Source organism: Camelina sativa, chromosome 2 (genome assembly GCF_000633955.1).
Source record: "Camelina sativa cultivar DH55 chromosome 2, Cs, whole genome shotgun sequence".
Taxonomy (NCBI): domain Eukaryota; kingdom Viridiplantae; phylum Streptophyta; class Magnoliopsida; order Brassicales; family Brassicaceae; genus Camelina; species Camelina sativa.
In genome coordinates, this window is record NC_025686.1 from 189479 (window position 1) to 203190 (window position 13712).

The window sequence follows — 13712 nt, forward strand, 5'->3', positions numbered from 1 at the left end:
TCTTGTTTTCATTTCATTACAATTTGGATGTTTATTGTCTGATCTGTGCAAAAATCGAATTGGACTGCAATGGCGATCCTCTACTCAAGGATCGTATCCCTTCTCTTTGTCTTCCTTCTATCCTCTTCTTCTTCTTCTGTATTTGCCTCTTCTTTCTCTCCTTCCGATGAGTACCTCGTCAACTGTGGTTCCGACGTTGACTCCACCGTCGTCGACAACCGCCGCTTCGTCGGAGACGACGCAAACGCGAAGTTCTTCTCATCCGAAGATTCAATCGCTCTCCTCGGAGAGCATCTATCTCCGAACGTCCCACAGATCTACAGAACCGCTAGGGTTTTCCCGCGACAGGGGAAATACAAGTTCAATGTCAACGAGGAAGGCACTCATATGGTACGTCTTCATTTCAATCGTCTCAATTCCTCTAAGATCAATCTCGATGACGCTCTCTTTCACGTTACCGTCAACGGTCATGTCGTGCTTAGCAATTTTAGCGGCGATGAATCATCTAGGGTGGTTAGAGAATTCTTGATTTGGGTCCGTGTTGGTGAGCTTGTCATCAGGTTCGTTCCTAGTAAAGATTCTAACTTTGCATTCGTTAACGCCATCGAAGTTATATCTGCGCCTAAGGATTTGATTGCTGACGTTGCGACCTCTGTATCTGGCGATGGAACTGAGAGGTTCAATGGTTTAGCTAAACAAGCTATGGAAGTTGTGTACAGAATCAATGTTGGTGGTAGAAAAGTTACTCCTTTTAATGACACGTTGTGGAGGACTTGGCTTCCTGATGATGGTTTCTTCAAAACCGCTGATGGGTCTTCTTCGTCTTCTGAGAAAGTTTACTTCACCGGTAGGATTAAGTATAGGCCTGGAGGGGCGAGCCGCGAGGTTGGACCTGATAACGTATACAACACTGCTCGTGTGGGTAAAAGAAGCAACGGGTTGGTTGATATGAGTTGGGATTTCCCATTGAGTGCGGGTGGTGTTTACAAGTATCTCATTCGGATGCATTTCTGTGACATAGCTAGCAAATCACTCGGCAGGCTCTATTTCAATATTTACATTAACGGGAACTTGGCCTACGAAGATTTCGATATCTCATATGCTGCGGGTGATGTTCTTGCTTCTCCGTATTACATTGATTTCGTTGTTGATCATACTACTGCTGATTCCAACAAGAACAAGAGCCCTTCAGGGTCGTCGATAACAGTAAGTGTTGGACCATCGAACAAGACTAGTGTTGATGTACAAGGAGTTGATGCGATATTGAACGGTGTTGAGATCATGAAGATGAATAACTCAATGGGTAGTCTTGATGGGTACGTTTCAGCAGATATGATTCTGAATACTTGCCCGAACAGAAGAAACGTAAGCATATTCATCGCAATGTTGGCGTTTATGTGTATATTTATGAGCTTCTACATTGTGGCTCGAAGGAAGAAAGCTAGAGATGACTATGGCTGGACTAAGCTATCCATGGACGTCTTTGAAGATAATAATCCCATGTCCGGGGATCAATTGATAGCAAGAAAGGCTTGAAGATGCTTTTGCTTGTTGAATATATTAACAATGGACACTTCTCCTTGAAGTATTTTCTACTTTGACACGAATAATTTTTTTGTTTCTTAATTAGGTTTGTAATGTTTCGCAATGGTGTTATAATGTGTTGTTTATACATATGTAACTGATTTATTTTGTTCAATGTGTATGGAGATACTCTGATGCAATTTTCGAAATGGAAATGTTTTTCTTTATGTTCATGTTATAATTGATGTCACTTTGTTTGATAAACAAACTGTACTTCTGTAAGAGACATTTTCAATTGAAAATTGCCAACGTAACTGTAGTCACCTTTTCGGCTTTTCTAATGTAGTTTCTAAATAACCAAATTAGTATTGCAACTGTTGTCACATAATTAGTGTAAATAGACGTGATTAAACAAATAAAACAATAATCTATACAAAGGTCAAGAGTCGCGGTGATGTCATGTCATGGATGATGAATTGATGATGATGGTACGGTTACCGTACCGCATGATCCCCACCTCCGAATCAAGTCATTACATCATAACCATAATATAAGAATGCCATTAGCTTTTTTTTCCTTTTTCTTTTTTACCAAAAACATGAGATCAGATATTATCAGATAACGTCTGAGCAATAAAGGTTGCATGGTCCTTGGCCTCTTCCCAAAAGTCAAAATACGAACTTGTACTATCTTCTAATTAATCCCCTCTAGTTCAATATCAATACATTTATACGTCATATTGACAATAAAAATTAGATTAAACACAATGTCAAGATCCATGGAGAGAAGAGACACATGCCTGAACCATGCACTGGTAAGTACTTTATTACATTCCGTACGAGTCACTCCATTACAACATGATTTGTATTTTTACACATACACATTCTCTTATATGTACACTTATGTCTCCTCTCATTCTCCACAACAAAATTCGATCGAGATCAGGAGAAAGAGAGCAAAGAGAGAAGAGGATATGGACAACAGCAAGAAAGTTTCAGCAACAAACCCATCATCGGGAGATGAGTTCAAAGATGTGATTAAGGGATTGATTAAGCTCTTCATGCTGGTGATTGTCCTAGGATTCATCTTCATTTGGATCGTTATGCCAACCATGGTCTATCGAACCCAGTGGCTAAACCCTGTCATGCGTACCGAGTTTGGTACATCGACTTTTTTTGGTGCAATAGGTTCGTATATATCTTTAATTAATCTTGTTTCCTTAATTCACATTATACTATTACTGCAATATGTGATGGTTTTGATTGTTTCTGTTTGGGCGGTATGCAGGCTTGACCTTTTTCATGTTCATGTTCCCTATGGTCCTCTTGGCTTGTTTGGGATGTCTCTACCTTCACTTGAAGAAACCAAAGACTACTAATCATCTCGTTAGGTACTTAATACTCATCAATTAACCACTATATATACTAAAATATATATATGTATTCTTCGTACATGACGACAGAAATATATAACCTTAACAGGGAGAAGATAACTGAGGGAGGCGTGTTGGCAGCCATGAAAAGGCCGATGCTGGTCAAAGGGCCACTGGGGATAGTCTCAGCTACCGAGTTAATCTTGTTTGCAATGTTTGTGGCTCTTCTTCTTTGGGAATTTTTCATGTACATGCGCAATGCTTTCCCTACCATTACTCCTCAGTCAGCCGCTAAACATCACCAAAAACTGTAAGCAAAATTTCACAAATACAGCTTATTTAGTTAGACATGAGTATTTTTGATAATTCCAACATTATAAATATATATAGATGGCAAGCGAGGTTGGAGGCAATGGCAATAAGGATAGGGCTAGTCGGTAACTGTTGTCTAGCTTTCCTATTCATACCTGTGGTGCGTGGGTCATCATTGCTTCCGGTTATAGGGCTGACGTCGGAGTCAAGCATCAAGTACCATATTTGGCTTGGTCACATGCTCATGACCCTATTCACCGCTCATGGTCTCTGTTTCATTGTCTATTGGGCCTCAATGAATGAAATTTCTCAGATGGTGAGTTGGGGTAAGACCGAGATGTCGAATGTTGCCGGAGAGATAACTTTGCTGTCTGGACTTGTGATGTGGGCCGCTACATACCCGTCGATTAGAAGGAGATTCTTTGAAGTGTTCTTCTATACTCACTACCTTTACATCGTCTTCATGCTCTTCTACGTCCTCCACGTAGGCGTCGCCTTCTGCTTTATCACCTTCCCTGGTTTCTATATCTTCATGGTCGATCGTTTCTTGAGGTTTCTACAGTCACGTGACAATATTCGATTGAGCTCTGCACGTGTTCTTCCTGCCAATACCGTTGAGCTCACTTTCTTCAAAACCAAAGGTGAGTGAGTCTTAATCAAGATTACATGTATGAGGGTTTCTGGTAGACCATAATTCATATAGCTAATCATGTATATATGTTATCTCACAGGATTATTTTATAACCCGACGAGCATATTGTTTGTGAACATACCGAGCATTTCGAAGATGCAATGGCATCCATTTACGATTACTTCTAGCAGTAACCTGGAGGCAGATAAGCTAAGCATTGTGATTAAGAGCGAAGGGAAATGGTCTACAAAGCTTTACCAAATGCTTTCTTCTTTTGATCACACCGATAGTTCTCTTTCTGTTTCTGTCGAAGGACCCTATGGACCTGTTTCAACAGATTTCTTAAGGTATGATTAATCTCTTGCTCAAAATTATTGCCAATTTCAAATTTGATATTCGTGTGGTTAATCAAGCAGAGTGGATTTTCTTGTGCCACAAGTAAGTACTTGATGAGGATATTGTTGCTTTTTTTCCAGGCACGAGTCTTTGGTTATGGTTAGCGGAGGCAGCGGAATTACCCCATTCATATCTATCATCCGTGACTTAATCTCCATGAGCCAAACAACGACATGTGAACTTCCAAAGATTACCCTGATTTGCGCGTTCAAGAATGCTTCTGATATCTCCATGCTTGACCTTATCCTCCCCACATCCGGACTCGAATTATCATCTGACTTGAATATCCAAATTGAAGCCTTCATCACCAAAGAGACAGAACCAAGAAACGAAGAAACACAGAAGATCAGAACCATCTGGTTCAAACCAAGTCCCTCGGACCAACCAATCTCAGCGATCCTAGGACCAAACTCATGGCTTTGGCTCGCCGCCATCCTCGCATCTTCCACCCTAATCTTCATGATAATCGTCGGAGTCATGACAAGATACTACATTTACCCGATCGATCACAATAAGAACATGTACAATGCTTCGTCAAGATCAATCCTTTATCTCCTGGTCCTCTGTGTTAGCATCATGGTGACGTCAAGTGCAGCTGTATTGTTGAATAAGAAGAAGTACAATGCTGAGAGCAGTAAACAGGTCCAAAACGTCGACGTACAGAGCCCAACGTTATCTCCTAGCTCATGGGCTAACAGAGAAATTGAGAGTAGTCCTAAAGACTCGCTTGTTCAATGCACCAACCTCCACTTCGGTGGAAGACCAGACCTCAAGAGTAAGTATATATGTTACATCTGTATACTCTATAAAACATTTGGATATAAACACAATAATATATGACCATATTTTTATAATGTTTGTGAAAGCAGAGTATCTACTTGATACCAAAGGTTCAAGCGTGGGAGTGATGGTGTGCGGTCCAAAGAAGATGAGGCAAGAAGTGGCCACGATTTGTTCATCTGGTTTGGCTGAGAATCTTCACTTTGAATCCATCAGTTTCAGCTGGTGATTGCGCATTTTATAATATATACATATACATAACTTCTGTTTGTGTGGTGTGTTTTGTGGACTTGTCTGTTTTTTTTGTAAGGAAAATATTATTGTGGAAATGGCCCCTAATATTCTGTACCATTCTGTTCTTAACTTTTGTATTTCCTGATGTAACGGTTTGCCAAATCGAGGCGTTGAGCATTGTCTTATGTAAATTCTGAAATGTGTGATTTTTTAATATACTATATTCTATACTCTTGATGTGTCCCAAAATGATATGTTTCTTGTTTCCATTATCTTATTGAATCTTTCATATATTACTACAGAAACAAAAACAAAATTGGTTTGCGTCCACATACAACCAACTGACACACGAAAGTAATGAACGGGGAAATAGCCATTATGGTTACGAGCAATTCGTGCAAGAAAGCCTGATTGTTGTTACACTTACAGCCCGTCCGTTCATATTCATACTTCATAATATAATATAGTTAGTGGACCTTTAGTTTGATATTTTATTCAAAGCTAGTCTTTTACGCCACTCATACTCTTTTTTTTGGTCATCTAGAATTTTATTATTCAAACCATTACAACTTAGGATTACAAGCAAAGCCGGCGGAAAAACATGATATCTCCAGGTCTAAAGCCGGCGGAAGAACAAGATATCCCCGGAATCTAAAGCCCTATGCAAAGGAAACTAAGAACTGAAAACAAGACTATTACAAAGATTGAAGGAAACACCCATAACAAAAACATACCAAAACAAAAACCTCACAAAGAAGGATTATACCAAAACCCACAAGGAATGCTAACTTCAAGAGATCCTATATGCCACTCATACTCAACATATATGATTATATTCTAAACCTTCAAGTTGAATGATCAAATAAGAAAGCAATGAGCTTTTAAATGTGATTTAGCTATCTCTATCGAATTAATGTGAATAGCTAGCTATCTTTTTCTGAATATAATGTGATTATATCTTTTTACCAACCACAAATCAAGTAGGAAATCATTCCATGATTGGTAGCTCATTATAGAGAGAAAAAAATATCACAGGTGAAATCTCATTGAAAAAAGAGCTCTATAGATTTACAAGTGAATCTATCATTTTTTAATTATTTTTTGAGTTAAATGTGAATAGCTACCCCTATCTTTTAGTGATTAAATATATATGCTATGCTTTTTCCCCTATATTAGTGATTAAATATATATATATGCTATGCTTTTGCTTCCAAGGCATGTTTTTCAACTGTGTGAACCTCTCTTTTTTTCTTTTCTTTTTTTTGATTTTTCTTTATTTCGTCGTTCTCGTCCTTCACCGACCAATCATACACCTTTAACCATTGACATGTTCATCTATGATTGCGTTGTTTACCATTATAGTCAGTAGTTTTATGACTCTCTCGTTGACGTACGTTTCAATCGTCTCCTAACTCTGTTACCCGCCCCCCCCCTCGCCTTCCACGCTAACACCAAATAGTGAATTATACAACAAATGAAATGATGACATAAATAGCCAAATCTCATATTCTCTCAAAACCTTTTCTTTCTTTCTTTCTTCAAATTTGAAAAAAAAAAAAGATTTCCAAAAATTCCTTAGGTTTCTCCTCATTCACCACCTTTCTTTAAAAAATAAAGAATTAAAAAAGAGTCATGGGATTTTCTTACGGCGGCGCCGGAGTTATCATCGTCGGAGTTATTTTGAATGATTTTATCAGAACGGTTCGTTCTTTTCTTGATCATCCTCATTTCTTTGGTGTTTATTGGTCGGAATCTTCGGGGAGGAGGAGTACGATCATCAGCTCCGGTACAACAAACAAGATTCCGATAGACGATATGCTCCCGGCGATAACATTCGAGGAGATGTCGTCAAGGGTGAATCCGCCGCCGGAGAGCTGCCGGATATGTCAAGAAGAGTTCGACGGCGGCGAAGAAGTCCGGTGTTTGAGGAATTGCGTACATGTATATCATAAGACGTGTATTGACCGTTGGATCCAAGACGATAAGATGACATGTCCTTTGTGTCGGACCCCCATCGTCCCTGATTTCTATTTTTTTCGTTTGTAAAATTAGAGAAAAAATCTTATGAATGTTTCCATTAATATCACTAAGCGTTTTTTTTTTTTTAATATTCTTCTTCAACAAATAGATAACAAAGCCATCTAAATAAAAACTATTCTCTCCATTTCAAAATATAGGATGTTTGAGTTAAAACAGGCATATTAAAAAATAGTTATCTTTAAAAAGTTTAACCAATCATATACAAGACTGCACAATATAAAATATAAAATTAATATAAAAGTTGCATATCCTATATTATAAAACAAAACTAATTCTCTAAACATCTTATATTATGAAACGGAGGGAATATTTTTTATGTTTTTGCGATACCATTCAAAATTATGGACTACGAAACAAAATTATGATCTTTAAAAGATTGTTTTATTTGGTCAGTTAATGTGTTTAGGTGGTGATGACACGAGAAACCTTAAGTAATTATATTTGTTAAAAAAAAAATTCTATCAAATAGTATATAAGTAGTCCGTTAATATACTAAGCTCAATATTTTTTTGTTTCCAGAGTCCATTAATAAACTAAGCCCAATATTATTTAGCCGTTAAATATGAGAATAATTTTCTCAATCACCTTGATCCTCGTACTCTATTATTACCATATACTATTACGTAATCTATGGTAATAAAGAAGGGACCGAGAGGATTGATTATTCTGATTGAAATTTAACAGAGCAATGATTGTTATTTGCATAATTTACACCATTTACACATTATGTTTTTGTTGAAGAGTTTCCTATTTAAAAGATAATATGGGATTAACAACTAATTTTGTTGTTATTTGCAGAAGCAATTGATGATTAAGTTCCATTGGTGTCTTGATCACGCTTCTGTCATCATCAATGGACTAAAGGTGGTGCAGGGGCTCCATTCACAGATGCTTGTTCTGGGACTTGAGAACAATGACAGACACGTCGGCATACTAATGAGCTCATACACCAGAGTGGCTCTCCATCCTGAGCTTGCAAACCATATGTGACACACTTTTGGTGTTACATGGACAAGCTCGTGAAGACTGGATACATAGGAGAGGCCATCCACTTTGCTGCTACAATGGAATGTCCAATATCAAACCACAGGTGTGGGATGATTTTTGGGGAATGTCCGAAGTCCGCACAATTATTCTAAAAAGATGATACAGTTGCTGGTTGCCAATGGAGGAGAGTATGTAGTTGACTATCCTGTTTACAGTCGGCTAAGCAACCAGGGGGTGAGAGTTTCCATACAGCCCACAACCACCGTGAACATGTCGTATTGATGTTTAGTAACATGGACGTCAATTAGCTTATTTGGGACTCTGTCTATTATGTTTCCTTCCACTTTTATTTGTGCTTTGTATGTAATAATAAAAATGTCGTTTTCAAAAACCTTATCTAAAATGATAAAAATTTGAGATATAATCAAATAAGTGTGTAACTTTATAAAAGCATACATAAACTATCTTTATACGTATTAAAAATCTTATAAATATTCTATAGATACCATATAAATACTTTTTAAAGATCTTATAAAAACTTTGTAAAACCTTTAAAAATATCTTGTAAAACCTTTAAAATTTACAAATAACTTGGATCAAGTCTCAAAGTAGCAGTTATCATCAAGAAGTACTTCCTAAACCTTATGAAATTTTATAAACATTTCAGATTTAATGAGGGGTATTTTAAAAAAAAAAAATCACTAAAAAGGAAATTTCTCAAAATTCTCTAAAATATATTTCGAAATTATTTAATAATAATCATTTATATGTTTTCGAAATTATGAGTTGTAAAAAAGTCCCTTGATAACTAACAAATTTCAATGCACTTATCATCAAGAAGTACTTCCTAAATTATTTTCGAAATATATTTCTTAAAAAATAATTTAATAATAATCATTTATATGTTTCGAAATTATGAGTTGTAAAAAAGTCCCTTGATAACTAACAAATTTCAATGCACTTTAAATATTGAAATATTTTTGTGAATTACTAATATGTAATTTTAGTCTCTTCTTTGTAAATAATATGTTTTGTAAAAAATATAACTTAAATATATATTACTACTTTTTCTTAATTTCCACACAACTTTTTTTGTGTGTCTGAGATGAATAGATTACCAGTTGTCTCGAAATAATAGATAAACCTCTACACTTCACCGATAAAAACTTAACTTCACAGTCCACACTTATGTCTTTTTAATATAACTATATAAATGTTGATAATAAATTTATTAATTAGAAAATATGCAAGTAAATAGACTCTTTACAAGCATTTAGAACGATCCATAGAAAAATTAGGAGTTCATCATAGTTAATTGTTTGCACAATTTTGTTAAAACATCATCATATGTAATTGTGTACCCAATTTTGATGTGTATATAATGTTAATAATGTAATAGGTAAATAAATAATTTGTGATAATGATTAAACTCAATACTATAACAATACGATAGAATATCAAAATCTACCAGATGAGCAGAAACATATTATATATATAGTTAATTATAATCAAATTTAAAACTTAATTTTGTAAAGGAATGTAGGAAAATGACTTCCCAACCGGAGCATCTCTGGTTCTCAGCCTACACTTGCTTAAGAATTCTGTCAGACCTCTCCTTCTCAAACGAAATCTCTGCCTTGATCACGACGAGCCATAGGTTGTAAATCCAATGGTCAATGGCAGTCTACTTATTGGGCTGAAACAGTTTCATGTTTCCCGTTTAAATCCTAAACATCTAATCGATATAATTAAGACATGTATCCCATATTTGCATACAAATTAAACGACTATTTTTACGAATCGTATTGCATCTCTAGCTATTCTGTATGCCTGCATAAGAGACATCAAGAGAAGAGAGTAAAATGAATGTGCATACTCCATACTCAAGAATAACTCTTAACTTTGGATGATGTAATGTTGCTGCAGAGATCATCACAAGAATTCACAGTCTCTTTGTATAAAGACATTTGCTGGAGAACTCCTGCATCAAGTGGAGAACTCCTACACTTGTATGACCGTCTGGTACTTAAAGCGAAGTCTTTCTTTGCTGTTCAAAAGAGTATTTCCCATGTTTATCACTTCAACAGAAGACTTGCTAGGATCCCATGATCGCTTTTTGATGGTGACATTGACTCACCTTCAGAAGTCGACTCAATGCTCTGCTAACATCTGAAAAGTTGCATCTGACTTTGTACATCTTACAAGTGTAAAGGGTGATGAGTCAATGGTTCAGTTCTTACAATATCCTCAACCCGGAAGTGTAATTGGTCATTCCAACGGAGATTGAAGGTCTTGCTCAGCCTATTGCTTGATGTAATAATATAAAACATCTGCTTTCATTTCTTTCTTCCTTTTATTTGTTTATAAAAAAGATTAGCTGGTTTCATTGACTTTTTGTATTCACCCTGCAGCTCCAAATCAGTGATCAGAGGTTTGAAGATGCTGAAGAGATGGTTCATGAAAGTGTGAGACAAAGGATCATCACTAGACAAACATATTGTGTCTTATGTTAACGATATTTTAAGCGATGAATGAGTTGTATTTTGTTAAACAATAAAATTGTTATGTTCTACTACTACATTTCAAAAAGTGCCTATTTCAATCTTCCTCGTAAAACATCATCTCTCACTGAATTTAGATAAAAGTAAACTATGATAGCCAGTTGGCTACTTAGTGAAGTCTTGTAAAATCAGAAAGGTCCAAGGAACTTAAACTGAGAGTAATTATAATATCAATCTTCAAAAATCTATTCAGTTAAAGAAAACACAAGAACTTAGGTTTCACTACAACAAAAACATTCCAAAAGATTGTTTCTTCCAAAAGAGATAAGCAAAAAAAAAAAACAGAAGAAGGGTAGATCTACGAGTCGGCGATGGTGACCTCGACCTCAACACCAGGTTCAATGGTGATGGAAGTGATCTGCTTGACAACATCAGGAGAGCTGAAGAGATCAATCACACGCTTGTGAACCCTAAGCTCAAATCTGTCCCAAGTATTGGTTCCTGTTACACAACACCAACCAATAGTTAGCAAATGTGCAGTGACAGAGTAGAGAACAATATTATTGAGCACAATCACATTTTCTAAGACTATAGATCCTTTGTTTAGTCTCAAGTAAATGAACTAAGGGATGGTTCCGAAAACAATAAATCTATAGCTCGAGCACTTATAGTAGTGTTTACACAACACCAACCAATAGTTAAAAAAGAGTCGCAGCCAATGTGCAGTGACAGAGTAGAGAACAATATTATTGAGAACAATCACATTTTCTAAGACTATAGATCCTTAGTTTAATCTCAAGTTAAATGAACTAAGGGATGGTTCCAAAAACAATAAATCCATAGCTCGAGCACTTATATAATGTTTCTCTCAAAGACATAAAAGATGAGATGAGCAATAATAATTTATACCTTCACCACAAGGAGCTTTTCGGGTAGTGATTTTAAGAACCTTGGTGGGCATTCTCACTGGTCCCTTAACTCTCAGTCTCTTGTCCTTAGCTCCACGAACCAAATCAGTGCACACTACATATATCATTTGCAGCAACATATAACATTAAAACAATGATTAAGTATCATTTGATCCTAAATCATCAAATTCAAACTTTCAATCCATTCATTGAAGCAAATCAAAGACCCTATTTTGGAACGGTTCCAATACAAATAAATGTTACATCTTCTATATGGTGGTACCCTCAAAATGAATGATATATGGTTATTGAGAGCAGCTTAAAACTGAATTGCTAAAAAAAATCGAAATGATTAGACTACGAAGATCAAAAGATACCTTTTTCCAAGTTCTTAACATTCTTGGAGGAGAGAGTGATCCTGATCTTGTGAATTTGCTCAAGTGGTTCTTCCAAACCAGCCTTAGTTGGCTTCATTGCTTGGTAAGCCATATTTTCAGCTCAGCTTCTTCTTCTTCTTCTGTACAATCACAGACAATACGAAACCGATGGATCACATTAACGTCCGATATATTCAGAGGTAAAATATGTAAAATTCAGATTTCGATTAAGTGAAGAAACCTGAGGAGACGAACGAAGCTCGACGGCGTTTTGCTGCAAGGAAGGAAGGACCCGAATCTTTATAACCTAAGAGACGACGTTTTATGGCTTATGAAAAAAAAAAAAAAAAAAAAAAAACCCTAATTTTTATGGACTTATTGGGCCCAATCTATTTACGGCCCAATAACTAATAGTTAGTTGTCATGCCGATGATGCCAGATTTGGAGGATCTGTTTAGTTGAGAGAGGCTTGACAATATTGCAAATGTGTAGGTATTGTTCGGAACCTAGATGATGAGCTACCAATGGGAGTGAGGCCTAAATTAAAATACTTAAAAAAAAAAATTGACCGAGAAGATCTAGGAGAGAAAAAAGGTAGAGAGATCAAAGAAGGGACCGAGAAAGCTTACTATTTTGTAAACAAAGAAATTTCAGTTTTAACAATTCTCCTCATTAAACAGTTAAATTTTATTAAACAATCTATTTTCCAATAACTGATCCTCACACAACAAAACAACCACTCATGATAATCCCCACAAGTTTAATCAATTTTCAAATACTTACAAATTCACCATTGCTGCAACAAACAATTTACCAATAACGAACAAACACTCCAAAATTTTTACTTCCTTTCTTCATCCCAAAAATCTCCCAAGCTTTATCAACACAAAAATAACAAATTTCGCAATCAAATAAATCGAAAACTCACTTTGTCAACGCCCACACCACGAATCGAAATGGATTTCGTCAACTGTCTCGCGAAAACTAATAACGAAACCTCGACAATCAAATCCATGAACAAATACATCAAAAATTGCAACCCAAATAAAAAGAAAGATGAACGATGGAAAAGAGGAATAATGGATGAAGAAGAAAGAAAGAATAAGCAAACAGAGCTGCGAGATTCACCTAAGGTTTTGTCGTCGGTGTGCTTCCAGCTCATCGATACATCAGAGAAAACTCTTCTATCCGTTGCTCACAAAAATCACAATTTATTTGTTTTACCCTTTTTACTAATAGCCCCAATTCTCATAACAGGCCCAATAGTCATTTTAATAACAGAAGTGGACAAAATTTTATAAACGAAATGGATTAAATTTTACACATCAACTGGGCCGGCTAAAAAAATTAAAAACCCTATACTAAAGTAAATAAATAAAAGCTTTTCGTTCTAAAATCTTAAAAGTTTGATGTAGCGCCTGTTGCTCGAACCGTGACAAGCACTTCATGGGCTTTTACGTGTTTGTCACTTGTGTCGGTTTTGGGATTTTTAGGATCTTTGTTGTTCTGTTTTGATAAGTTTGCATCCTTAATCTTAGGATTAAGAGGAGTTTTCTATTTTCTTTATTCTTTGGATATTCCTTTGCATCTCCTTTATATGGAGCTTTCGACATATTTTGTATTCAGTTTTGCATAAGAAAATCAATAAAA

General features: G+C 36.0%; 5 protein-coding genes across 5 annotated transcripts in view; 3 read left to right on the top strand and 2 right to left on the bottom strand.

Moving 5' to 3' along the window:
• LOC104711765 (probable receptor-like protein kinase At5g24010) lies at positions 7 to 1751 on the top strand. The gene has a single exon (XM_010428519.2). The coding sequence runs from the start codon at positions 70 to 72 to the stop codon at positions 1534 to 1536; it is 1467 nt and encodes a 488-aa protein (XP_010426821.1). The 5' UTR covers positions 7 to 69; the 3' UTR covers positions 1537 to 1751.
• Positions 2437 to 5446, top strand: LOC104711774 (ferric reduction oxidase 2-like). Its single transcript, XM_010428531.1, has 7 exons — positions 2437 to 2711; positions 2812 to 2914; positions 3006 to 3206; positions 3287 to 3849; positions 3940 to 4186; positions 4316 to 5010; positions 5105 to 5446. Exons 1-7 carry the CDS (start codon positions 2498 to 2500, stop codon positions 5242 to 5244), a joined length of 2163 nt encoding a protein of 720 aa, XP_010426833.1. The 5' UTR covers positions 2437 to 2497; the 3' UTR covers positions 5245 to 5446.
• Positions 6104 to 7357, top strand: LOC104711782 (E3 ubiquitin-protein ligase RHA1B-like). Its single transcript, XM_010428543.2, has one exon. It carries the CDS (start codon positions 6882 to 6884, stop codon positions 7293 to 7295), a length of 414 nt encoding a protein of 137 aa, XP_010426845.1. The 5' UTR covers positions 6104 to 6881; the 3' UTR covers positions 7296 to 7357.
• The window catches only part of LOC104711788 (calmodulin-binding receptor-like cytoplasmic kinase 2), a 20736-nt gene continuing 15286 nt past the window's right edge, over positions 8263 to 13712 (bottom strand). The window contains exons 7-8 of the mRNA XM_010428562.2: positions 10997 to 11004; positions 8263 to 8275 (exon numbers count right to left, since the gene is read on the bottom strand). The gene's annotated coding sequence lies outside the window, so the exon portion shown is untranslated. The remainder of the gene's footprint in view (positions 8276 to 10996; positions 11005 to 13712) is intronic.
• Positions 10991 to 13273, bottom strand: LOC104711819 (40S ribosomal protein S20-2). Its single transcript, XM_010428592.2, has 6 exons — positions 13191 to 13273; positions 12991 to 13059; positions 12304 to 12369; positions 12063 to 12202; positions 11687 to 11800; positions 10991 to 11278 (listed from the first exon to the last, which is right to left on the bottom strand). The coding sequence occupies exons 4-6, from the start codon at positions 12172 to 12174 to the stop codon at positions 11136 to 11138; spliced, it is 369 nt and encodes a 122-aa protein (XP_010426894.1). The 5' UTR covers positions 12175 to 12202; positions 12304 to 12369; positions 12991 to 13059; positions 13191 to 13273; the 3' UTR covers positions 10991 to 11135.

Bases quoted from the DNA above. Each gene is read 5' to 3' on its own strand.
- LOC104711765 (XM_010428519.2), top strand. From the start codon at position 70: ATGGCGATCCTCTACTCAAGGATCGTATCCCTTCTCTTTGTCTTCCTT.
- LOC104711774 (XM_010428531.1), top strand. From the start codon at position 2,498: ATGGACAACAGCAAGAAAGTTTCAGCAACAAACCCATCATCGGGAGAT. The intron at 2,712-2,811 runs GTTCGTATATAT...GGCGGTATGCAG, and splicing joins GACTTTTTTTGGTGCAATAG to GCTTGACCTTTTTCATGTTC. The intron at 2,915-3,005 runs GTACTTAATACT...TAACCTTAACAG, and splicing joins ACTACTAATCATCTCGTTAG to GGAGAAGATAACTGAGGGAG.
- LOC104711782 (XM_010428543.2), top strand. From the start codon at position 6,882: ATGGGATTTTCTTACGGCGGCGCCGGAGTTATCATCGTCGGAGTTATT.
- LOC104711819 (XM_010428592.2), bottom strand. From the start codon at position 12,174: ATGGCTTACCAAGCAATGAAGCCAACTAAGGCTGGTTTGGAAGAACCA. The intron at 11,801-12,062 runs GTATCTTTTGAT...TGATATATGTAG, and splicing joins TGTTAAGAACTTGGAAAAAG to TGTGCACTGATTTGGTTCGT. The intron at 11,279-11,686 runs GTATAAATTATT...GTTGTGTAACAG, and splicing joins AAAAGCTCCTTGTGGTGAAG to GAACCAATACTTGGGACAGA.